Here is a 25342-nt window from a genome sequence, read left to right as displayed (position 1 = left end):
AAATGCAGCATTTTTTTATAATTTGTAATATCAGTTATTTACTTGTTCTGAAGAAATGTCTCTTTACGCACGAATGCATATAGGTAAGCGAGTCTCCGTTTCAATCTAACTTTTTCATACACAATTACCTCAGACTTTTCGAAAAGATAATTTCACTCTATTAGTCACTATAAAAAAGTCTATTACGTTAACGGATAAAATATAACATCATGCTACCTGAAATAATATCTCCGGGTAATGTAAAATAACATTTATCGTTCTAGATTTGTCATAATATAATTTATAATTTCTTTTTTATTTTTTTTTTTAAATTCCATTCAATTTCTGTACTTTTTTCATTTAAAGTTAGGTACATATACGAGAATTCGATAAGTAAATCATTTTTATATCTCGTTTGGTAAATATATACAGAAAACACTAGGATGCAAGTAAAGCTTGATAAATCATAAGCAATATCATTTATTTTAGAAATATTCTCAAAATCGTATTCGTTGCAACGATAAAAATTTTTCTATATATATGTCTCTTTCTCTCTCATTTTTTCCATTTTACAATCCTTTTCCATGGGTATCCTTACCGATACAACAGTAGGAGACACGTCAACGTACCGTTGTCGTTCGTCAGTGTCACCGCAAGCCGGTAGTAAATCGCAAAGCGACCCTCCTTCCTCGTCTAAGTCGTGCTACGCAGAGAATAGGAGGAGGAAACTGAGATGATTACGCTTAACGCCGTGTGAACCACTTGATGCAGCCGGTGTCGGGGACGTTAAGCGCCTTATATAGCTGTAGCACCAACTAGTTTCCACTGTGTGAGATAATCCACTAATTTGAAAATCTTGAGTAGAATGTTGCATTATGCCATGTTACGATTATCCAGCCAACAACGTGTTACCGTTTTTCTTTTACCCCGATATTCGTTACATTATATTTCAACGAAATTGCAGAAATTTATTTCATAATCGTATTTAATACTGATTACTACGCATTCAAAATTAATAAATAAGGATTGTTAATCTCTAACGATTAATGTGTTTATTCAAAAATTTACTATATAGTCTGCAATAAAATTGATACGGCCTTTTTAAATAAAACAAAACAAAAATAATAATATTATATGGTTATAAGATGATGACATTAGTAAGATTAATCTTATAATAACATTGCTGAACTGACAGCAAACTTTTTCAGATGATTACATTCCTCGATCCCGTTCTTTCTAAATCACGTACAAATATTCAAATTTCCTACGAATTGCCGTACGAAAAGAATTTTGTTACCCGATCGATCAAATATTCCGTTTCCTCAAATCGGTGAATATTACTAGTTTTGAGATCAAAAGTCAGCACGTGTAACAGCACCAACCCTAAGATACGATCAACGACTTTGCTTCAGCCTTGAGTTAAAGCTTCGAGAGTTGAAGGAGTAACCAACTCATGATTCGCATACTGATTAGCTTGAGAGGGCAGGTAAAGGTAATCTCATTGGCATATATTAGTCGGATATTGAAATGGATGAGTGCACCGTCATTTATGCCGTCGTTGCATAATTACAAATTTAATGTTCCAAAAATTGCTTTCACTTGTATTGTCTATTATGCAATAAACCAAATTTAAAGATTGAACGTTTTTTAAAGGGATTTAATAACTCTTTTGATATTATATATTTTTAATTATTAAATTTTAAAATATTTAATGTCCTACAATAAATTGTAAGAATTATCATCATATAAATAAAATGTAATAAAATAGAAGCATTATATTTTCGTAAACAATTTTAAAATTAATTACATTAAAAATGTCGATATCGTTTGATAAGTCAATTTTTTACTAATAGTAGGTAACTTTATTTTCAAAAAATAAAAGACATACTAATAACTGATAACCAAAATTTCTGCAATCGTACAATACTTACAATGAATAAAACAGTAATCTACATTATCTACCACTTTTATGATTCAGTAATATTACCAACAGTAGTTAATACCAACAGAAGCTAAGACTCATTAAAAATCGATAGTCGTCTTATGTGATACATCGACTACACGAAATTTACATACCGATATAAAAATTATGTAAATTATGTTATATAATTTCAAAAATTTTAATTTAACAAGAATAAAATATAAATTCTAGAAATATCTTTGCAAATAACAATGTTACTAAGTTTCTTCCTACCTTTACTGCTCTATCGGTAAAATTCATTCGAAGACCATTTGATAGTAAGATTTCAACTAAATTATCTACAATCGATTTCGTTTCAGAATATATTACAATATATTACAAACAATAATTAGTATCATAATCCATAGATATCAGCACCATAATATATTTTGAAAAAAATTTTAATTTACGAAAATAAGTCAATTTATAGCTTAAAACAGTTGCTAAAACTTCTATAGAATAATCTTTTATAGTTTATAGATGCATATAGTATAAAAAAAATATTATTAAAGAAGTATAAATAATAATGATAAAAAATCTATCCATAAATACAAATATTGTTATAATTTACAAAAAGAGATCCAATTAGTAACTTTTATTTAATAAATGAAATAAAATCTATAAGAAAAATTTTATAGAGATAAACTATCGATTGGATTACCATTCCACTCTTATCCCCAGCAATTAATTCCTACTAATTCATACACGTTGCTAAAACGATCAGTTCCTCCCCTTCGACGTCTAAGCAATCTTGTAAGGACGATAGCCCTTCGGATAATAGCGTTCCTACGTCAGGACCAAGGGATGTAGGTGACTGACAAAGACAGGCGGCCAGCTACAGAGAGAAAGAGAGAGAAAAGAGAATAAGAGAATCAAGCAATTAGGAGAGAACATAAATCCCTTGGCTTAGCGCACTTCCTACGAGTGAATCAATCGGCGTAACGACCGATCAGTTTAATTTTCATTTGGCTTCTAATCTTGAACGATAGTTTACTAAAACATTTGTGAAAATATAACACATTGGTCATTCAAAATCTCGTATAGATCACGTTACTTGTGAATATAATAGAGATACCAACCGTGTGTGATACAAATTTATTTTATAAATTAAAAGTATGACATTTCGTGAACCTCGATTTTTATTACCTATGAATAATAATTCCGCGAATTGCAAGAAATTAATTAATTTATAAATGATCACGATTAATAAAGAAATAATTATCATTGCATTTATCGAGATAATAATTAATCAATGTTTACAACAGTTCTTTATTGCAATTTATTTGAAGGAACAAAAAAATAGATAAAGAGGAAAATGGATACTTCTGACAATTCGAACGGTCGAAGCGGAAATAAATCAGCAACCCGTACTATTCGGTTAAGTCGAACATTATGTAACGGCTCTGCACTGTAACAAAGATAAGCTTTGAAAAGCTACGTTTCCTATCCTCGCGGTGATACCAGAGACTGATCCTCCGTTTCGTTTCCTTCATGCTCCATGAAACTTATTGGAAGTATCATTCCTAATATTTTCAATAGTGACACTTTTACATCAAAAGTTATATAATGGTCTATCTCGGAAAATAAATCCTAATATTTCTATTCATCTTTTATATTGACAAATAATATCTTCTCTGTATCAATAAAAAATAAATAAGGAAGATAAATGGATCCAAATAGAAAATAGTTCATTGTTTTGCAAACTCTAACTTGTTTATAAAACATCCAAACAATTTTGTTACGAATGATTGTAACAAATTAAAAATCAGATTGTAATAATTTCTTCTAAATTTAAAATTTAGAAGATCTTGTATATCAAATATCCCTTCCTTTTACGTTTCTCTCACTCTCTCTCTCTCTCTCTCTCTCTCTCTCTCTCTCTCTCTCTCTCCCGTATTAGACATCTTGTTCGGCTTTTCACAAGCAACCCGTGGACAAATTATCGCTCTAGCGTAGTAATCAATCTGACAAAGCCATCGACGGGAATGACTGGTATACGTGCGAAACTGCACGTGTGCCGACACGTACGTACGTACATCGAAGATTACCTACACCTTCTCTTTGGTGGCATGTCTCCTCGTTGCTTAACTCTGCCCCCATCTTCACTTGACATCGACATCGTATTACTCGCAGACGTGCCAACTGCAGCAATCCGTACTTACCTCAATATTATACGATTTGAGAACAACAAGATCTTCTAATGTTGTAATTCAATGATATTGATATATTATCACAAAAATATTATAGTATATACCATTTGTAATTATTATTAATATTGATACTATTAAGAAAAAGTGTTGATCTATCGAACTCAAAGTAAAACCCACAATATATCTCTAAACAAGGACGCTGACAAGACGAAGGAAAAATAAGGAAAGCAGAGAGTTAGCTTCATTGAAACAAGTAACTCTCTCTTCTTGGTTTACGAATTTCTCTTATTTCCCCCTTTTCCTCATACACTATCACGAGCTTCTCGGAGCGAAGTCAAGCCGGTAGCTTGGCCGGTTCTCTGTATATGTTCCGCGGAACCCACGATACATCATTTTCGGCTGGGATGATCTTACGGTAGATTTACCATTTGTACAGTTTATGGACGTCGGTCTGGGCCATAAACTTGGGTTGGCAATGACGGCGACCCGTGGCTGCCGTCGACTGAATTAGGTAATCTCGGGGGTAACGTAAACGGTAGAAAGAGAGAAACCTACACATTACGATTATTGTTATTCGCTTTTTGTATCTAAAGAAAATTTTTTTTGTTTCGTTTCCTATAGATTATTCCAATTACAAATTGTTCAAATTTGTCTTTTATAAATAAAATTTATTTATTATTATAAGAAAGAAAATATATGCAATTGTCGTATATAGATGTAGACAGTTTAGTGAAAGAATTCGATTTCGATTGTTATTTTATTTCTTCCTTTATTTTTCTTTTCTTAATTTTAAACATTAACAGTTAAAGAAATTTATTAAAACGCCTACTTCAATGCCTTCCAGCCGACAAAAGAGATCGATTATACACGCTCGAACCGTCCCCTTCTTACTTGGCTACCGGATTTAACTTCGCGATATCCACACCTGTACTTACCTGCACCTCGAGTGAGATGAACCGTAGGTAATGGGACAACCCTTACTAAATCTACCATTGTAAGAAATCGCTCGGAGTTAATAATGAAATTCAGCTTTTGCCATTGTGGTTTGCGGCCTATATCCTGATAAAGGAGATCACAGAAGCGTGGAGTTCATCGGGTTTTTTTATACTCCCATATTTTTTTGAAAGATCATTTAGAGACGAAGGATATACATTTTTTTATCATATACCATCGAATTACACGAACTATAAGATAACAAAAGGATGTAGCGAACAACGAAGTCAAAATAAAAAATAAAATAAATAAATCGAAATAAAAAACATAAATACCTTACGATTGTATAACACAAATGATAACAAAAGAAAGATTATGAGAATCGTTGAAATTTGATAAGACGGTTAAGTACTAGGGAAGTAAGAAAACAGTCACAAACTTCGAAAAAAAAAGTTCGTAGGAGGAGGAGGAGGAGGAGGAGGAGGAGTAGGAGTAGGATCACAGATCGAAATCAGCTTTTAGGTAAAGCATCGATCAAGATATAGAATACGGAGGTTCTTTTCACCTGCGGCATACGCGAGTTCTTCGTCAATGAAGAGGCAAAAGAGCCGAGAAGTATCGACACGAGATAGAAGTAAAAGGGGCGAGCGGGAAGGCTAGCAGCATCTGGTGTTGCCTTGCTCTACCTTCCATCCTCTCCCGATCTCCCACTCCCTCTCTCTCTCTCTCTCTCTTTCTCTCTGTGTCTCTCTTTCTCTCTGTGTTTCTCTTTCTATCCCCGTCCTCATTCCCGTTCAGGCCGCTGCCGTTGTCCCGACGTTACTTCCATGACGGTGAGCTTGAATGCACGCCGATAGTCGCGGCGGGAAACCAACGAGCCTACCCAAAGTCGTCCATGGTTTCCACGCATCCAACCCAGCACAAGCTCGGCCTAGCTCAACCTGGTCCAGAGAAACGAGCACGTCGACAACGGCTGTTGCCGGTAGGTATACTATACGTACGTGCACACGCACGAACAAACACCAGGCAGGATCTACGTCATCGTTGGTGGAGGCAACGCCGGCACCATCGGCAGAGCGGGGCCGCTCGCTCCTCTGAAATAATAACAGAAGAATGAAAATGAAAGAAAAGGAAAAAGTAATAATCTCGGGGGATCTTTTAAAAGCCATCGAAGCAAACGAAGCCGCCGGATTGTCGTGCGTTATAAGGGTTTTTCTCTCTCTTTCTTTCTTTTTTTCTTTCTTTTTCATTCTCTTTTTTTTCGAATCCTCATCTTCCTCTTCCTCAACCCCTATGATTCTTCTTCCACATCTTCTTCTCTTTTCTCGAATGCATCGAGCGCGAGTCTTCTGTAAAAGAGATAGGCTACATGGTATATAAGTTCACATATTTCAATGTATGGATTTATACACACACACACACACACATATATATATATATATATATATATATATATATATATATATATATATATATATAAGTTATAGCTACGTGCGTACATCAACAACATCTACAATGAAAAAGATGTACTATTGGAAAAAGATAAATGCTGTGCGCAGAGCTATGTACGAAACAATTTATCCGTTTTTCTTTCTGCTCGATAACAATCACGTTCTAAATTGTTATAAGCCGATTTCCTTTCGATTGGTTATCACGTAACCCTAAAGTTTCTTCTAGAAACCCGTATAATTTTTCTTTCAGATAAAAAAAATATAACTTTTTTGATCTATCGTAAATTTACAATTAAACTTCGAATGGACGATTAGGTTATTTCTCGATATTAACATCTACATGATGTTCATAATAGAACAGCTTCAAATCTTTGATTTCTAGAAGAAAGAAAAATTCAATTGGCAAAGTTCAATGTATTAACATTGTATATATATAGTATATATAAAATTTAAGAAAGATCAGAAAGTAGTATAAGAAAGTAAAAGATCGCAAAAGGTATAGATTAAAAAATAAAACGACAAAAAAAAGAAGAAGAAGATTAAGAAGGAAAAGAAGAAAAAGAAGAAGAGAAAGATCGTGAACGATAGAGAATAAGAGACAACAGACGAGATGAAGTGAGACAAGGAGAGAATAGGAGTGAGAAAGAGTAAGAGAGTGAGAGAGAGAGAGAGAGAGAGAGAGAGATGCGAAGTTGGTTTCATTCGGGGAGAGCCGGGGGAGGCACAGGATTTCACGGGAGGCTGATTACGAATGGACGCGTCTCCCGCAGCTCTGCCGCTGACAGCCAGGAATTGGAATTGCATCGGCGTCGCTCGATAGCCAACCATCCCGCCAGTCAGCCAGTCAGGCAGCCAAACGGCCTAATACAAGCTGCCTTCCCTGCCTATCTATCTACATTCTACCTATCTACCTACCAACCTACCTACCAACCTACCTACCTACCTACCTACCTACCTACGCATATACCTAACAACCTGACTACCTGCATACTAGTCTGCCTGTTAGAAGCATCGACTCCGTGTCTGCCTATGTACCGACCAAATCTACTACCGTTTCCTCGTGCAATCTCGAATGAGCTCTTCCGATCGATCCGACCAACTACTACACTGCTATATAGTCATTCGAGAAATCCTAGGATCCAACGGAGAGACGGATGGATAAATCGGTTCTGGAATCGTCGCTCTAGCAATCTGCTGAATGACAGGTTGATATATATCGACTTCAATTCGAAATATCTTCTTATGTTAGACGAAATTATCATCTTTTTCTGTTTTTTTCCGTTTATGTTATATACATAATTTATTAGATAATATTTAGAATATTGCATCTTTTTTTGTATGGTTTATATGTATTTTATTTACGTTTGGGTTCAGGTAAAATACACTGATTATACTTTTGGCATTAAAAATGATTCATGTAGCTTACATTGCTTTAAATTTTACAAACAATTAAGGAAAAGTTCATTATCTATTCTTTTATGGAGAAAAAGCATTTCTTAAATCTTATTTTTTCCATGAAAAATTTATTTGACGAGCAATATAACTCAGATTAGCATAAATATTAGATAGAAACTTTTTGTTTGAACATAAGTGATATAATATTAATAAAATAAATATCAATATTTAACTTAAAATTCTAATTAGTTTAAGAAATTCTATGGCTTTAATTAAAAAGTAACCATTTTTCTTCATAAGATTTTTACCTTATGTAACGGAAAAAAATAACGAAATAGATACAACATTAGCAGGTAGAACATATTGATGTAGAATTCAATATCTACCGCGAACTCGTTATTCGAGGTATCGAATAAACGCGCATCGTCGAACACTGAATACGTCACTAGATATAACGCGAATCGATATTATTGCTTACTAATTTAATGGGAATTACTTGAATATACAGTATACAGTATACAGATGTCTACTATTTTTGTGTTTGAATACATGGAACTTTCAATGTAAATATTTAATATTAGGATCACGGAATTATATATAACCATAATAATCCTTTTAACGTATAAATAAATTACGAAAAGTATTATTTATTAAATAAAACGTGTCAATTGTAAAGTTTATCATCTAAATAATTTAGACAGATGAACAAAATCTGTCTAAAAATACAAATCTAAAAATAATTCTTTGCTTAATTTTATTAATGCAAAAAGATAAATAATTTTCAACGCAAAAACGTTAATTTTTGAAATATAATAAACCAAAGGAACGGCGGAAGAGGTAGGGAACGAAAAGAATTAAGATACGTTCGTTGGTGTAATAAAATATCATTTATAGGTTAAAGTGACCGCAAATAACCGTGGTAAGAATAGTAGGAATAGAAGAAGGGGTTTTTAGTTAGGGGATAGGAACGATAAACGTAAACGAGGAGAAAATGGAGTAACCGCGGAGAAAGTGAGAGAGCGAAAAAGGCGGTAACGCGGTAACGAGCGCGATGTTACGATCTCGCCGTCGAAAAGGAAGAGGAAAAAGAGAAAGAAAGAAAGAGAAAAAAAAGGGAAAGGGAACCCTAGGGAACGCGATTGCGTGTCGTCGTTCCTCGCCCCTAACAAGGACCCCCGTCGGGTGGAAACGGCTTCCACGCTTCGTCCACACCAAACTAAAATCTCCCTTTTCGTTCGTCGAAACAACCCCTTGATATCGACTACGGGACACCGTCCCGTTACCAACCCCTAACACGATGCTAGTACAGACCGTCTATATGTATATCGGTGGACCCAGAAAACGTTTTCTCCTCCATGCTAATAACGCGGTGATAGGACGGCTTGCACGCGGCAGATCCCACACGAATATTTCTTTACACCTACACTTACACTGACATTCATGTACATCTACATTTATACCTAAATATACATCTATATCTACTATATATATACGTAACAGTTAACCAAATAAAATGTTACAATTTATTTTCAGTGAATTTTATACAGATTTAGAATTTAATTGTTTAGTTAATTAATATCATAAGATTTTACAATTGACTATTTGATAATGTAATAGTACATTTTTTTATTATCCTAGATCGTTCTAAAAAAAAAACATTGATCATTTATGCTATTGGTTTTTGAAACAAATAGTTTGTAAATATTCTATTTGGCTCATTCTCTATACATATGCATGTTGTATGCATATATAATAGTTATGTATAGATAGGAATATTCTTTTGATCCCAGACGCAAACGATTCTTACACTCCTTCTCTGTATGACCATGGTCTCGTTTCTTCTTCGATCCCTTTTTTACGATATTTGCTTGTTTTCTTTTCTTTCTCTCGCCCTCTTTCTCTTTATTTCTCTCTTTAAAATGTGACTTACGTCCAAGTGGTAAAGCACATTAAAACGATCGTCCCTTAGACGCGTTACGGTCGTAGAACGATTTACGACGGTCTAAGGGATATAGGGGTTGGTCGGTTTGAAAGAAACTCGTATTTGCAAGCCCAACGCGGATGTGACCTTTTTCCGCGAACTATGTTCTGCTCGAGGAACGTCGATCATTATGAAATAATAAAGTCCGGTAATAATCGTTATGCGAAAAAGAGGGAGTGGTAAAGGATAAATTTGGGAAAGGATTTAAACGTTTCAGATGTTCTTATTCGTGAGTATCAATAGATAAAAAATAATGAATAGGATAAAATTTTACTCGATTGTAAAATAGAAAGATCATTCATGATATTAACATAAGTCAGTATTATTAATCAAATATAAAATCATGCTCAATCGAATGAATAAAATTTTATAATCATAACTATGTAATAGAGATTTTAATTCTTCTTGTAATTCGCGTTACATCAGCGTATTCAAATTTTATAGTGTTTTTTTTATTTTCATAGAAAAGTTCCTGTTCCCCGCTCTCATTTCTATTAATTTTCCACGATAAAGAAATCCTTGAGAATAGTAATTTACTTTGAGGCAATAAAAGGAAAGAAAACAGTGCCTTCGAAGAAAGATAAAAGGGTGGAAGATAAGAAGTAAAAAGCAGAAAAAAAGAAATAGCTAATCTTGGAAAGCGAAGAACGAGGATTCGTGCGGAAACAGCGCGAGTCAAGGGCTCATAAATGGCGTAACACGCATCCTGTTCGGATATTTGCAGTTATATAAAGAAGTCGTGGCTTGTGGCGTGGATACGCGCACACGTAATAACGGTAAAAGAGAAAGAGAGAGAAAGAGAAGAAAAAGAGAAGGAAAAGACGCACACACTGGATGACGCGTAGAAAGTTGACTGCTGTGAAAGAGAAAGAAAAGATAGGTGAATAGAGGGTACGAAAGACGGAGATTAAGGGTCGCCGAGGAGATGAGTTTGTTAAAAAGGCAGAAGCGGGCCAGCAGCACGCATCAGGGACATCAAAGCGACAAGACGAAATGAAATCCAACCGCTGGCGCTGCTTCTGCTGCTGCCGTCGTTGCTGTTGGTCTCTCCCAGACGGAGAGTGCCAGGGAGAGAAAAATACAGAGAAAAGGAGAGAGAAAAAGAAAAAGAGAAAAGAAACACGAAAGAGAGTAAAAGAAAAAAGAGAGAGAGAGAGAGAAAAATAGGGAGAAATTCTTCTCTTCCATTCGTTTCTCCGTTGTCCTTTTCCTTTATCCGCTTCTACTTTTCTTAACGTTTTCAACCCACCATCTCTTTCTCTTTTTTTTCTGACCCTTTCGCTCCCTCGTTGCACCATCTTTCCCCTCGCCTCCTTTTTTACCCATCCCTATGAGGTAGCGTCGGTACTCCATATCCGCTTGAACCCTCGTAAAGCGCGAGTCGGAGGTGGAGGAGTTGAGAGTTGATGGAGAAAGAAGTGGAGGAGAAGGTAGAGAGAAGAAGAAAGGACGACCCTCTTCTTCTTTCAGAGAAAGACGATGGTCGGTGGTGTGCAATGTTTCTGCTCGCCCATTTTCAACAAAGTTCTTCCTCTCGCTATCTCTTTTTTTCCCCTGTTTCTTTCTCTCTCGGTCTCTCTCTCTCTCTCTCTTTCTCATTCTAACCAGCCGTCGCCATCGTATTTTTCACGAACGCATACAGGCCGGACTAAGGACGGGGTAATTACCTCTCATGTAGGTAGGTACACGCCACGCCCTAGAATCGTCTCGTTGCAACCTCTCCAGAGAAACGCGTTGCCTCTTTCCATTCTTGCTTGACGTGTCGAGGAGCTAGCTGCTGAAAGTGAAGGAGCTTGGAGAAAAGGAGAAAAAAGAGGAAAAACGCTCTTCGAAGGTTAGAATTTTCTATCCGCCGAGCCCAATTGCGATGAGATGTGGCTGAGTAAAGCGTCGAAAGGGACCAGCGTTAGTTTTTTTTTATTATTTTTGCTTTCCTACTTTTCTTTTATTTCATATAATATTTATTCTTCTTTTTTTTTCTTTTTTTTTTCTCTAATTTGTTACATTGAGTAAAAGTGGAGGATACGACTAAAAGAAGAAGAAGCACCTTTACCACTGTCCCTTTGATCGTTCTAGAATCTTTTTTCCGTTTCTTCCTCTATCCTACAAGCCCCTGACCTCTCACTCCACCCTACCTATCCTCTTTCCTTTCGTCCACCAAAAGAAATGTCTAACTCTCTTTATTTCCTACCTTTTTATTTTCTTTCTTGTCCTTTCACGTGTCTCTATTTTTTTTCTCATATTACGACCAACCTGCTAGTATATTATCCACCCTATTTTTCTGAATAACGCGGAAAGTTTGAAGATTTTTGGTAAGGAAAGCCATAAATAAATGGCATCATCAAGGATCAAGAAAAAGAAATCATCGGTGAAATTAACAGTTCTAATTAATCTTTGCACAATTTTGTTGGTTTTATCTATTTTTAAAGTTTCCTAAAAATTTGTATAATTTTAATCACGTATATCCGAAAAATGTTTATCGATCAACGAGAAAAATCAATTGAATATTATCACGTTATATATGCATAATGCGTAAGAAAAGTTTGCTCGATTATCTATCGAATAGATATTGAATTTATCTGTTTGTTTTCTTTTTTTTCGTTCTTTTTTAATTTTATTTCAAACATTACATTATAAAATATCTCCACGGTTTATAAAAAAATATCTGATAATGTCCGCATTGAATTCATGCGATCCGAAGAATAATCCGTTTAAAAAAGAAATATTTCAAAGCGGCGTGAAACTTCTTTGCAGTTAGTTGTCACTCGAACGAAACTTGTTCGGCACATTTCTTCGATAGGTAAGAAGGAAAGAAAAATAAAGAGGGAGAAGAGAAAAAAATGAACGAAGAAGAAAAGGGAAGAAGAGACTTGAAAGCGAGCACTCTCAGTTCGCTGATTCGATTCAAATTTCTCGCACGAGAACGATCAAATCATAAATATGTATCCCCTCTTGGCAAACGCTAAATTCATGGAAATTCTTTAATTGAGTTATTTTTCTTTATCGCAAAAATGACTACCACAGATACGAAGAGTAGAACAGAGTTGATAAGAAAATCCTTGTGGGAAAAGTGACAGCTTCGAAAATCTTCTTAGACGTTTCCAACTTTTTGAATTTTATGATCAACGCGTTAGCCACGAGAATCTTGTTATTGTCCTTATTGTTTTTATTTCGATTAAATATTCAAAAAGCATATTCTTACAAAAAAATGTATAAATACTATTTATAATAAAAGAGATTATTAAAGTTCATACTTATTCAAAAATTGTTGAAAAATTTTTAAGAAATTCTAAATAAAACGTTACAAAATTTGAAAAAGTACATTTTCATTTACATTTCGTTTCAAATGAAACAAAAAGCAAGATATTCGAATCATTTGTGTTCTCATTATGTTCACTGGGGAAAAAGCTAAACCGTAAATCGAGTATAACAGACACGTCGGGCGATGGCTTAGTGAAAATATTCTTGGCATTTTAATATCGCTCGTTCGAAGAGGTTTAGCACGTATGAGCAACGCCAATGAAATATCTAAGGTGAGTGAAGTAAAGGAGAAGGGATAAAGAGAAGAACAGGGACGAATAAAACATGATGGAAGAGAATAAGAAAAAGGCCAGGGGAAGAAAATAGGGTTGAAAAGAAGCAAGAAAGGAACAAGCTTGGTCTCCGAGGCTATATAATGACTCGTTACAAATGTAAGCGCCATAATGAGGCCACCATAAGCGTCGATGGCGTATTTATCGGCCACTCTGATAGGAACTCGCATTCGGACGAAAAGAGGGATGATTTCTGTTCTCCCACTATTTGTTTATCTCTAACGCTGACTATTTCACACGATTACACGCATTCTTGAACATCCTTTGAAGTTTCAACGAACGATATCAAATCGATAAAAATCACCTTGACAGGAGAAATAAAAAAAAAAGAGAAAAATCAAACGATTAAACGAATATTTTACCACTTCGCTAAAGATTTACGTTACTTTAATTAATATTTAAAAGAAACAAAAGTTAAAAATTAATCCTAATTCCTAAAAGCAATTTAATCGAAAAACTTCCAAAAAATTATATAACGTCTGTTAAGCTAGAAAAGAGTCTTAATCGCTCAAATTTTATAGAAGAATTAAAATTGAATATACCATAAAAACGGATTAATAAAATTTGTTTGAAAATCTCCAATAATGCTACTCTGTAAATGCTTCAAGAACGATCGATTCTCATCGCTATCTGGCAGAGGTGAGAAGAGAAGAGGACAGAGAGTTTCCGAGGTTGCTTGCCTACGCTCCTACATATCCGCCACTTTACAGCCCTTTTCTCCCCTTTCCCTGCCCTCTACTATCTCCGTACACGAGTCCCTCTTCTCTTCCTCCCTCTCTTCCTCTCTCTCTCTCTCCGCCATTATGTTCCCTTTTGCAACGCGTCTCTATAGCAACCCGCCGCCACTAACGCTGACAGACAAGAGAACGGTTACCTACGCACACACCCACGTGGTTAGGAGCATGCGTGCATACCCTCTTCTTCTTCCTCTTTCTGTGCCTCTTTCTCCATTGCTTCTTATTCCTTTTCCAACCACACGCTCGCTGGGCATATCGTACACAACTCTGACCCATTTTAAAAAGTCCTTCAGCAAAGCAAAGGTGAGAGGAACGTGACTAATAGAAATTTTAAGCTGGTTGATTTTCATTATCCTTATCAAAGATTTAAATGTCTCTTTTTAAAAATTATGTTAAACAACTTATATCCTTATACTAATATAACTTATTTTAAATACTATTTGATTTACACGATTACATGATTATCTATTTACGATGTCAATAAAGAATTAGAAAACATTTATTTGCTCATTTATATATACCTACATATTTTCTTTGTATGTGTCAGGAAAAAGAGGATCGAATTTAAGTGGTTTTCATTTTGCTCGATAAGCTTTCTTTCACCTTCCGCTATTTACCAGTTTAGCGACTCGTAAATAACGTGTCGCCGATGGCGATACCATACAAGGAATAATAGGTAAGTTAGGCAAAATGCCTCGTACTTGTAACACCAGTAAATGGTATCGTAGTTGAGAAGATCCGAGGCAGTCGAGCGCCTAGGGGTCGGAACGCTTTCGGGCCCCTTGATGAATTGTCCGCACGTGTCTGCCCGCGTACCACCGCCTAATTACATGCTGATCACAGCGAGTACCTATATTGTTCCCTCCTACCTCCTACGTTTGGCCACCCTCGCATAACCGTACGCTAACCTACCCTCTTCTATACCACCACCCCCCCCCCAACCCTTCCTTCCTTCTCTCGATAAACGCGAAATTGCCTATTGTGCTCGGTTTCGCGGTTGAAACGGCCAACAGTCTATCATCAAAATCCAGTAGCTGATACTTTTGTAATTTGCGTTTATCCGCACGTTCAAACGCTTGTAAAATTTTAATATATATTTCTCACGGTGCTTCTATGAGATTCTCCCGTGATTTTCTAATTTATTATATTCTTATATGAGATTTTGTTCAAATTTTTGACGTTGTCAAATTGTATCGACTATTTTCATCCTTATTTTTCGATTCAACTGCTTTTGTTATTTTATTTACGTTTTTAATTCTTCGAAACTGTACGAGAGAAAGAAAAACAATTTGTTTTGAGAATAATTTGAAAAAAAACCATCTTTGAAATGATTTTTTTGCGGAATACCGGATTGCTTCTCGAACGGACCGATAGTTTTAACGAATTACTCAAGCCAGATAAACGATCATGGATTCCGAGCTTTCCAGGGAGTATACCATCGATCCGATTTGCCAATCGACATTTATTTTTTTCCCACCCTTAAAATTGTCCATCGTGGCGTGAGTCGTAGATTGATGTGTTTGCCGGAGTCGCTGATAGATGGAGGCGCCCGTGTTGTCGGCGCTCTTCCTACCCCCTTAACATAGACAAATGCTTCCTATCCACCCCTAACAAATATCTCTCAGATTTATTATGCGAAAACGTCTTCGCAATACGACGACGACGACGTTCCTGAAAAGTTCGAGACTGCAAAAAATTGCTTTCCTTTTCGGCTCAATCGCGTGTAACGTGACACGAGATAGGAAAAATTCGTTCGATACGTCAAATCGATAATAAATTCACGATAAAAATATAAGAAAATTTACTAGTTCCGGTAAGTAAGTAAGCAGGGTCTTTACAATACAAATTTCCTCCAATACAAATTTCTCTTTTCATTTTTAGATTACACCTCCGTTCTACCATTATAATAATTAATATTCATATATATGATAATCGATTGAAGTCGCATTAAAAAAAAAACATCGATAACGCGTGTTACGTTATTGTATTTATAGAAACAAATTCGATGCTATTTTTCTATGTAATCTCGAACAAGTATCATTTTCTTTTCGCGTTGGATTTGTCGGGATCTAATAAAAAAAAAAAAACACAAAAAAAAATAAAAAAAAAATAAAAGGTAAAAAGAGAGAAAGATAAATGACCCATAGCCAGTGGGCCGCGGTTCATTATCATTACTCGCGGTTCGCGGGATACGTCGCCGTGTGCGTTCGACTATACGCGTGGCGGATGACGTCGGAGCACCCTCGCAAATTATTGTGGATATAAAAGTGCCGCGAAGTGATACTTGGTACTGAATGAACATACGAACGAACGAGAGAACGAACGATAGAACGAACGCCGCGAATATCGGCGAACAAAACTCGCCGTCCGATCTCGTCGCATATTTGTGGCTCCGCTATCCGGTCGTAAATAAAGTCCCTCTAAAAACAAAAACACGACGAAATAACGAACAAATGTACCTATCACTTCTGGTACATAAAGTTCAGCGGTATTCTCTATGTGTATAAGTGTAAGATCGTGTCAGTGAGGATGGTGGTGTACACGTGTACATGCTAGCTCCTCTAGCTCGCAGCAATCCTGATGGCAACGATATCGTTCCTACGTGTTGTCACTGATATTTCGGAGTAAGCAACGAGACAAGAGCGTGGAAAAAAATAGAGAGAGGATGGAAATACATATATGTCTGTTGCGTAATGAAAAACCAAAACTATCATCGTATACCGTTGAATGTTCACCGAGTCTAGGGGTTAATAGTCGAACAAACGAGGAAAGTAATGCAAACCCCACCGTACTCGTACTTTTCTGTCAAACATAAAATGATAAAACGTCATCCGTTGCTAAACAACGAAATATTCGTTTCGATGTCCTTGTTGTTTCCTCTAAACGACCGAGATTAATCTGTTTCTTTTTTATTTAACAACAAAATCTTTTCAAAACTCTGGTATATTGCAAATAAAAGAACATTCAAATTTGTCTAACGACTATTTTATTATCATAGAACTTGTTTAAATTGACGTTTTGCATTGAACTTAATGTCCGCCTTCTCATTGACCCGAATCACTTCTTTCTGTTACACACTCGAGTAAACGAGTATCTATCGTTCAAATATCATTTTTATGTTCTCTTTTATCTTAGTAAAACTTATTCCTTATCCTTGTTTTTGCTCACTAATAAAATGAAAAATTTCTACGGATTGATGTTAGACAAAGTAGGAGAATGAAAAAAGGAGAAAGAGAAAATAAATAAATTGCGATATTCTTAGGTAGTACGGACGCAATATCAGTGTATATTTATGAGCCTTCAGGGAGTTGTCGTAGAGACTCACGCGGGTGTTTCACAAAACAAGAGAGGCGAAGAGTAAGAGTGAGAGAAAGAAGAAGAAAGAGAGAGAGAGAGAGTGGGTGGAACTGTAGAAGAAAGGCAATGCGGCTGTAAAAGATGGGGATGGGTCGAAGAGGGTGAGTTAGTCGGGAGCGAAGGTCGGTGGCGTTTCTTGCAAGAAGAAGCTCCTCGGGCCGTACCGCTCAAAAAACATTCAAATTAATTCCAGCCGGCTTGTTCCAATGATGGCGGCCAATGTTGTGCAACATAAGATGAAAGAGAGAAAGAGAAAAAGAGAGTCTCGGTCTCGTACTTGATCTCCCTCACATGGAAAATACACACTAGCGATTATGTGAGCACCATGTCTGTAGGTAGGTAGGTATGTATGTATGAATGTATATATAATGTATGTACATTTCGTGTACATTTATGTATATAGATACGAGTACATGCATTGCACGAATTCATGGATCTATTTTCACGTACGTATGTATGTACGTACGGGGTGTTCTTTCAAATAAAAGCTATTCCATTCTTGTCTATTTATTTTTTTTTCTTATTAAGAAATCGACGTTAAAAAATTATAAATAAATAGAATATTAATTACTTTTCTTTTTATAATTAATCTCGAATTTATTTATAAAAGAGTTATTGCGCCTGTAGAATAGTATTTATTAACATAAAAAAAAGAGAAAAGATAAGTAATACAAAGCTTAAATAATAGACGTTACATCGGTGTGGTCTAAATAAATACAATGAGCGTTGAACTCGTTTCCAACTACATCGTTCGAGTGAAAAGAGTTCTCTCTTTTCTTCATAGCTTCGATATTAAAATAAAAAGAATTTGCTTCGATAAAAAGAAAAAAGAAAAAAGGAAAAAAAAAAAGATAAAGAGAAACTCTAGTATTTTCATCGAGACACCCCGTATTGTTATGCGTATACAGAGGATCTCAGTTTCTTCTACGGCTGAGCTATCTGAGTGTCTTTTCTTCATCGCCATTTTTCTCCCTTTTTTCTTTCTTATACCTCCATCCAGATGTATCCTTCTTCCTATCTCTCTATCTCACGTACTGTAAGAAGACCGAGACGTGTTGGTAACAACATACAGGAAAGGAAGAAGCTTCGAAAAAAGGGGAGAATTCCACGACATTTTCTCACTCCCTACTCTTTTCCTACCCGTCTTTGGTATCTCCTTCTCTTTTTCTTCTCTCGTCCTATTTTGCATGCCTTTATAGAAGAGAGAAAGAGAGAGAAAGAAACCATCAGGGTACGGAAAAGAGGGACTCGAAACAGGAAAAGAAAGACGTACTGGAGGGTGGGATGAGACAGGGAAAACAGAAAGAGAAAGAGAGATAGACAGAGAGAGAGAGAAAAGGAGAGAGAGAGAGAGAGAGAGAGAAATGATAATCCATTCCGCGGTCATAACGCAGTGTGCTACCGTAAAGCTCACTAGACAAGAAATACGGCCAACCAACCACCCTGTCTCACCTCCCTTTCTCTCTGTGCTTCTTTCTCTCTCTCTCTCTCTCTCTCTCTCTCTCTCTTTCACTCTTCCTCAGACTCACTCCTTTCTTTTCCAACCAAATCTCCTCCTTTTCTCGTTCTCGTCTTTCTCTTCTTCAACCAACTTGGTCGCACACTCTCTTTCTCTCCCTCGTGTATCCCGCGGCGAACTTATCCTCCTGGTTATATGCAAACCGCCATCGTTCCCCCAGGCCAGTCATAAACTTACTGAATTATATTACGTGGACTCGCTGCTACCTCTCTGTCCACTTCGCTCGACTCTTCTCTTCCTTTTTCCTTCTTTTATAATCTCTTTTTTCCCCTATCCTTTTTCTTCTCCTTTCTCCCTAGTGACCTTCGTTCACGGACATTTCCTCGAATCAAAAAGCACGAGTTTCGACATAGAACATATAATAACCTAACCAAGATACATAATTAAGTGTAAATTTTATTTGATTATTAAGTCGCCCATGGTTTTACATATTTACCATAAAAATATTACTTCATATACTATATAAGTAATATTTATAATATAGTCTATTATACTTTATATTTAAATGTAGAAATAAATTCGATATTCTTTTTATAACAAATATGAAAGTAATGCAATCTTGCTTATTAATAGTTTTTCTTCTGACTAGTAAAATGTTTCGTAATTTTATAACACGTAAAATGTGTTATAAAATGGCAGACGACTATTAACGTTCAAAACAGATTTATAAATAATTTAATATTAAAGCATTAAGAAAATTATTTTTCAACATCTAATAGAAATAAAAAGATTTTAAATCGTTTAATTCATATTATTTATCTTCTTACTTTTTCGAAATACAATAATATCTAAGGGGAAAAATCTAGAACAGTGGTAAAGCCGTTATTTGGCACCCGGACGATCGATCGGTCGTATATGCTAGATTCTTGGGAGTCTGTGGTACAGAGTGCACCGAGGAAGAGACGAACATCATTACTAAATGCAAATTGTAAGCGTGGCATACCAGTTCACCGATCGATCCAGTTTGCACACGGTTGTCCCACGCGTCGAGCGACGGCCGATGCGAGCCAAGCAGCGTGCGTAATGTCGTTTAAACGTTTAGGGTTGGCGCGCGTTAACGGGGTGAGAATCGGCAGTCACCACTACCATCACCATCGTCACCATTACTACTATCACTAAGCAACGTCGTACAGTTCGACACGCGCCTCTTTGGACACCCGATCAGCTCTTTATTTTTTTTTTTAGTTTTTTTTCCTCCTCGTCGTATTTTAATAATCTCACTTTTTTGCCACCCTTCCTTCTATTTTTTTTTCTTTCTTCTTAATTTCGTTTTACGTGGGCGTTTCCAAGAGAAAAAGAATTGAACGAGATAGGAAGATACATGAAGAGATAAAGTAACAATAAGCTACTTTACTTAAGTTCCATCAACATCAACGATAATGTTGTCTGAAATGAAATAAAAGATGTCTTTTTTATACTTTCGTTCGAAGATCTCGATAACACATCGAATTTGATAATCATATGATTACAAATATTATGTATATATTAAAATACTTTTTTCCTGATAAAGTTTTACAAATTTGACAAACGACTTGCTAAATGTTTTATTAACTTAACTATGAATATTCTAAATACACAATTAAAGTCATCACTTTAAGTAACAATTTTTTCCTCCATTTTGAAAAAATATTTGTTCTATTTAGTTGACCCACAAATATACTTCTATATGTATATATAGAAGCAAAGTTAAGCTTTCACCCTAAAACGTATTCTTGTTCTCTCACTTGACGTTAAAACGAGACTCCCATTACAATCGCCGTGTAATTCGATTCGATATCGAGAATTAGAGTTATGATTCCGTAGGAATAATATACGAGCAGGTCTTACTGTGATCGCACAATATCCCGGCACGTGCAGATCGTCCGTAAGCGCCGCTCGTCCAATTATAATGCGCGATTTGATACACGTTGCCTCTCTCGTCGTAGATCGTCGACAACGAGGACGACTCAATCCACTGAGATTTTCTCGTCCACCCTCGTTTCTCCCTCCATCCAAAGTCAGCGAGTATATCCGATTTTTGTTCTTTCCCTTTTTCCATCGTTAAGTATTACATATATCTTACAAAATGCCTATTTTTTTCTCAGAATAACCTATCCAAAATATAAATGTCAATTTTTGCTTTAAGATAATATGATTAAAAAGCAGTAACGTAAGAGATAAAAACTTTAGACCGGAAGAGCAAATTTTTCGATAAGTTGTATCACTTTATTCTTCCTTTTATTGATTCGAATCAATATGTCTCCGAACACTTTCTCATATTTATTCAATACTATCAAAGAGTTTGCGTTTTTTTTATCGCTTCTCTTTGGAGTCAACAAGACACGGTTCATGTTTTTCCATCCATTTTATAATTCACGCCTACGTTGTTTAACTTTAGCGATCGGACGAGAACTATAATGGTATAATCCAACGTGATCAAGTAGTTGACTGAATTTTGCGATAAGTTATTTAGTTAATCTTTAAAAATCAGACAAAATGTCACATCGTAATCTGATTTTCGAGGTAGAAAAATTGTTCAAAGATGTAATGACCAACTATGTTACAAAGCCAAGCGATAATTCATTTCTCGCTGGCAGATCGTCCGTCAATTTTTCTGGATCTTTTCTTTCTCGAAGCGAATTGTCGGACGTGCGTTCACGTACGTACGTATAAGCCCATTCTTTTTTTCTATAGGTTAGCCAGCCCTCCTACAGCGACACGAGCAGTCACGTGTCGGTAGCACCACCCCCCTCTTTTTCGACTACCGCCCACCCGCACCGCTCACAGAAACCCTCGCTAACCCCTTTGTCACCAAGCTGCCCACTTTAAACACCCCTGAAAGAACTTACCCTCGTCACCTTCGCAACGAGCTTTCTTTTTTCTCTCTCTTTCACTTTTTTCTCTTTCTTACTCGTTTTTTGTTTTCTCTCGATATGCCGCACACGCTTACGTTTGGAAAGCTTTAATAAAAATCCACTTTCTTTAAGGGAAACGGAAGTATTTCTTCTTCTTTTTTAATATATAATATATATTAACTCTCGTTTCTAATTTTATTTCTAATATTTCCACAGTGTCATATTATTTCTATGTACAATGAATAAGTATTTTTATAGTTTTGAAATATAAACATTATTTTATTTTATTTATCATAAATGCATATAACTTAAAACTAATAAATAATATATTAAAAAGAATGAACGAAATTAAAATCAACTGAAAATAGATGCATAAAAAGAATTGTATAAATTTATGGTTGAATTTAGAATGTTTTTAATTATAATTATTACGAATTTTCTTGTCTCCCTAAAATTGTGTCTCCTAACGAGCTGAGGTCCATCCATTTGCATTTTACTTGCGACCCGAAAGCTCCCGCTAAAATCCGACCGAACAAAGAAATGACGAGTAAAAGGGCGAGCGTTGTTATCATCCATCCATTCCATTATCTCGAAGATGAAGAAAAAGAAAGAAGAGCAAAAGGAAGAGTAGGGTTAGTGGGGAGGAAAAGAAAAAAAAAGAAGAAAGCGTAAAAATGAGAGATTGAAAGAAATAAAACAATAAGAAGAAGAAAAAGAAAGCGGAGAAATGCAAAAAGGGTCCAAGATTCGTTCACAAATGACAGTTTGTCTCGTGCTGGTTTACTCTTTTAGGGTGGTAAAACAGTTCTGGCGATAATTTTCTCGCTCATAGTTACACAAAACGTTACGGGGCCGTGTTGCGAACAGAAGAGCTCGTTCAGATGGCGGAAAAGTGGAGGACTAGAGTAAGAGAGATAGATGTTATGAAGAAAGAAGGAAGAGGAGCAACGGTCGGACGGTCACCATTGCAGTTGGGAATATATGTACAGCAATTCGGACGAACGAAAAGAGTGTATATGTGAGAGAAAGAGAGAGAGAGGAAGAGAGAGACAGCACCGGTGAACTTTAATATTACAAAAAGTTATAATCTGACGGACGGTGATACCTGAAGCGTAAACCTCGGGCCATCCAATTTATAAAAATAACGATGAAATTACTGTTGCATGAAGTGTAGCTTCACGCAGGACATCGATGTAGCCAACAGCTAGCAACATTTGCAGCAACGATGGTAGCGTTGCATCGTGCAAAAGGATGAGGTTCGTTCCATGGATGGGTGTTGGTGAGAGGTAGCTTGCTGAAAATGCGAACGCACAAATATGCGAGAGAAAAAGAAAGAGATAGAAAAAAAGAGAGAGAAAGAGAGAAATATGCGCGTTTTGTCCATCATCGACACGGTGAATCGTCCAGAGGGATGAGGAGGATGAAGGGGTGGAAGGGAAGAGGAGAGAAGGGTACACAGGGACTGGCGGGAATGAAATTGATGTTTTAGTCTTCTCTACTACGCGTTTTACGTTCGAAAAAATATGCGCACTGGTACGTAAGCTAATCGGTGGCAATAACGAAATCTCGAATCCGATTAATTAAAACGGCCGGATACGCGAGCAGGCTCGAGAAAACGAGCTTTTCAAGTCCTTCCGAACGTTCCTATCGGTGAAGTATCGTCTACTTCCCTCTTTTTCCCTTTCTTTTGCACTTTTCTTTCTTTCTTTTTTTTTTCTTTCTTTCTTTTTATTTATTTTTTTTTCTTCCATTATCTTTTATCTTCTATTTCTCTTTATCTTTCTCTATCTCTCATTTCGGCGTCACTATTACTTTCACATCAGAGCTGTATTTAAACGTATGCCTTCTGTCGCTCTTTCAAGAACCACTTTACGGAATAACCGTTAGCGAAACGAAATTAACTTTTTTCACACTATATTCCAATGCGATTGAGTTCACTGGCAACGAGAAAGACTTATTGCTCAAAGTACGATTATCTAAGTTAGTTAAGTTAAGAAGAAAAATCGATAATTCAATCGGTGAAAATATTTAAAGAAAATTCCAGATCTTTTTCTTTACTAGTAATTAGAGTTGTAATTAGAGTATGTTAAATTCTAAATATATCTAATTGAACTATACCATCTGGAAAATTGTTAAAAAAAAATATTGTTAATCTTTAGAAAAAGGTACATTAAGTCATCGTTAAGAAAAAAAGATTTACGATTGGAAAGACATTACTATAAGGAAGCAATGAAAAACTCCGAACGTTAATAGAAATCGTTTGACGTGACCACGTCGGTAGGAGCAATCGAGATTCGAGATCCTTGTCACTTTATTAGATCACGATGAATCAGAGGATGTCGCGATTTTCACCCAACATCGACCATTCTCAGAAAAGGGTCGGTCCTATCCAACATCGTCTTCCTCTACCCTTACCTATGCAATCCTCATCGGTCTGATGCTAACAATGTTTGCAGATATATTGTATCTCACGCATCACTTGGTCCGCAAATTGTTTTATAAACAGATTATAGCTACAGCCGGGTCGCTACTACCGTAACGCCGGTAATATACTCCGGCCATCCTCCCAACCCCTCTTTCTCGTCCTTTTCTCTTTCCTTCTCTCTCTTTCTCTCTTTCTATCTTTCCTTTTCTCTCGTTCTTCCAGCATACGCGCGTATTTCCTCTCGTTTCAACCTCGACGATGGCAGCAGCCTTCATCAAATTCTTGATGCAATAAAGGAGAGAAATTCGCGTGACCTCAGAGACTCTCATATATCGTCACGACGAATCGCGGAAATAGCGCAACGAGTGACCCGGAAGAAGCCACGTTTCCGAATTTCTAGGCTATGAATGCGAACGCGGTTTAGTTTCCGCCATCCAGAAATTGGGATAGATTCTCAATCGATTGTATATATATATTCTCGAAAGATCGATTCGAAGTAAAAATAACTCATTACTTCTCCATCTCAGTTTTGTTCTACAATAGATCTTAGTCTCTCTTTCATATTTTCCATCAAACTCAATAACTTTTTTATTAACCTAAAAGAATTTATCAAACCAATTGATTTGGTATTATATTAAATAAATCCTTCATTATTTTAAATAAATTTCTCATAAATAGTAATATATTTCTCATTGAGTAATGATAAAATCATAAAAGTCGAATTTAAAAAATCTTAAGCGTTACCCTGCATGAGGTATCGGATGTTTAGGGGTGGCTCGAATTTCTACATTCGAGAAATGGGAAAATCCCAGTGAATCAGTGATCCTGGCTCATTGGCTCGATAATAGCGGTTAGCCGTTACCCGAAGCGGAACACCGGCCCTTATTGTGGTGAACCTGAGGCTTAATGGTCTGTGACCCGGACCAATGCTATTGCAACGTGCATCCGGACATATAAGTGTAGGAGAAGAGACCATCTATGTTTTGTTATCGCTGTCGTTTTCGACGTAGTTGTCGTTGTTGTTGTCA

The 25342-nt window shown here is 36.2% G+C and overlaps 1 protein-coding gene and 1 long non-coding RNA gene across 3 annotated transcripts in view; one reads left to right on the top strand and one right to left on the bottom strand.

Moving 5' to 3' along the window:
- Window positions 1-5378: 5378 nt before the first annotated feature.
- The window catches only part of LOC107069286 (ankyrin repeat and sterile alpha motif domain-containing protein 1B), a 114164-nt gene continuing 94200 nt past the window's right edge, over window positions 5379-25342 (bottom strand). Inside the window, exon 18 of one of the 2 annotated variants that reach the window (XM_089170231.1) lies at window positions 5379-6371. In XM_089170231.1, coding sequence (XP_089026357.1) covers window positions 5817-6371 — 555 coding nt within the window. In that variant the 3' untranslated portion in view covers window positions 5379-5816. The remainder of the gene's footprint in view (window positions 6372-25342) is intronic. The other variant, XM_089170230.1, reaches the window with a different exon arrangement.
- Window positions 14803-18106, top strand: LOC149033204 (uncharacterized). The gene is made up of 2 exons (XR_016175893.1): window positions 14803-15992; window positions 16061-18106. It is a non-coding gene; the product is annotated as an uncharacterized LOC149033204 (long non-coding RNA).

Source organism: Polistes dominula, unplaced genomic scaffold (genome assembly GCF_049000335.1).
Source record: "Polistes dominula isolate Pdom_NZ unplaced genomic scaffold, Pdom_raw_medaka contig_15, whole genome shotgun sequence".
In the NCBI taxonomy this organism is placed as follows: domain Eukaryota; kingdom Metazoa; phylum Arthropoda; class Insecta; order Hymenoptera; family Vespidae; genus Polistes; species Polistes dominula.
The sequence above is the reverse complement of the archived record's forward strand: the minus strand, read 5'-3'. Positions and strand labels throughout refer to the sequence as shown.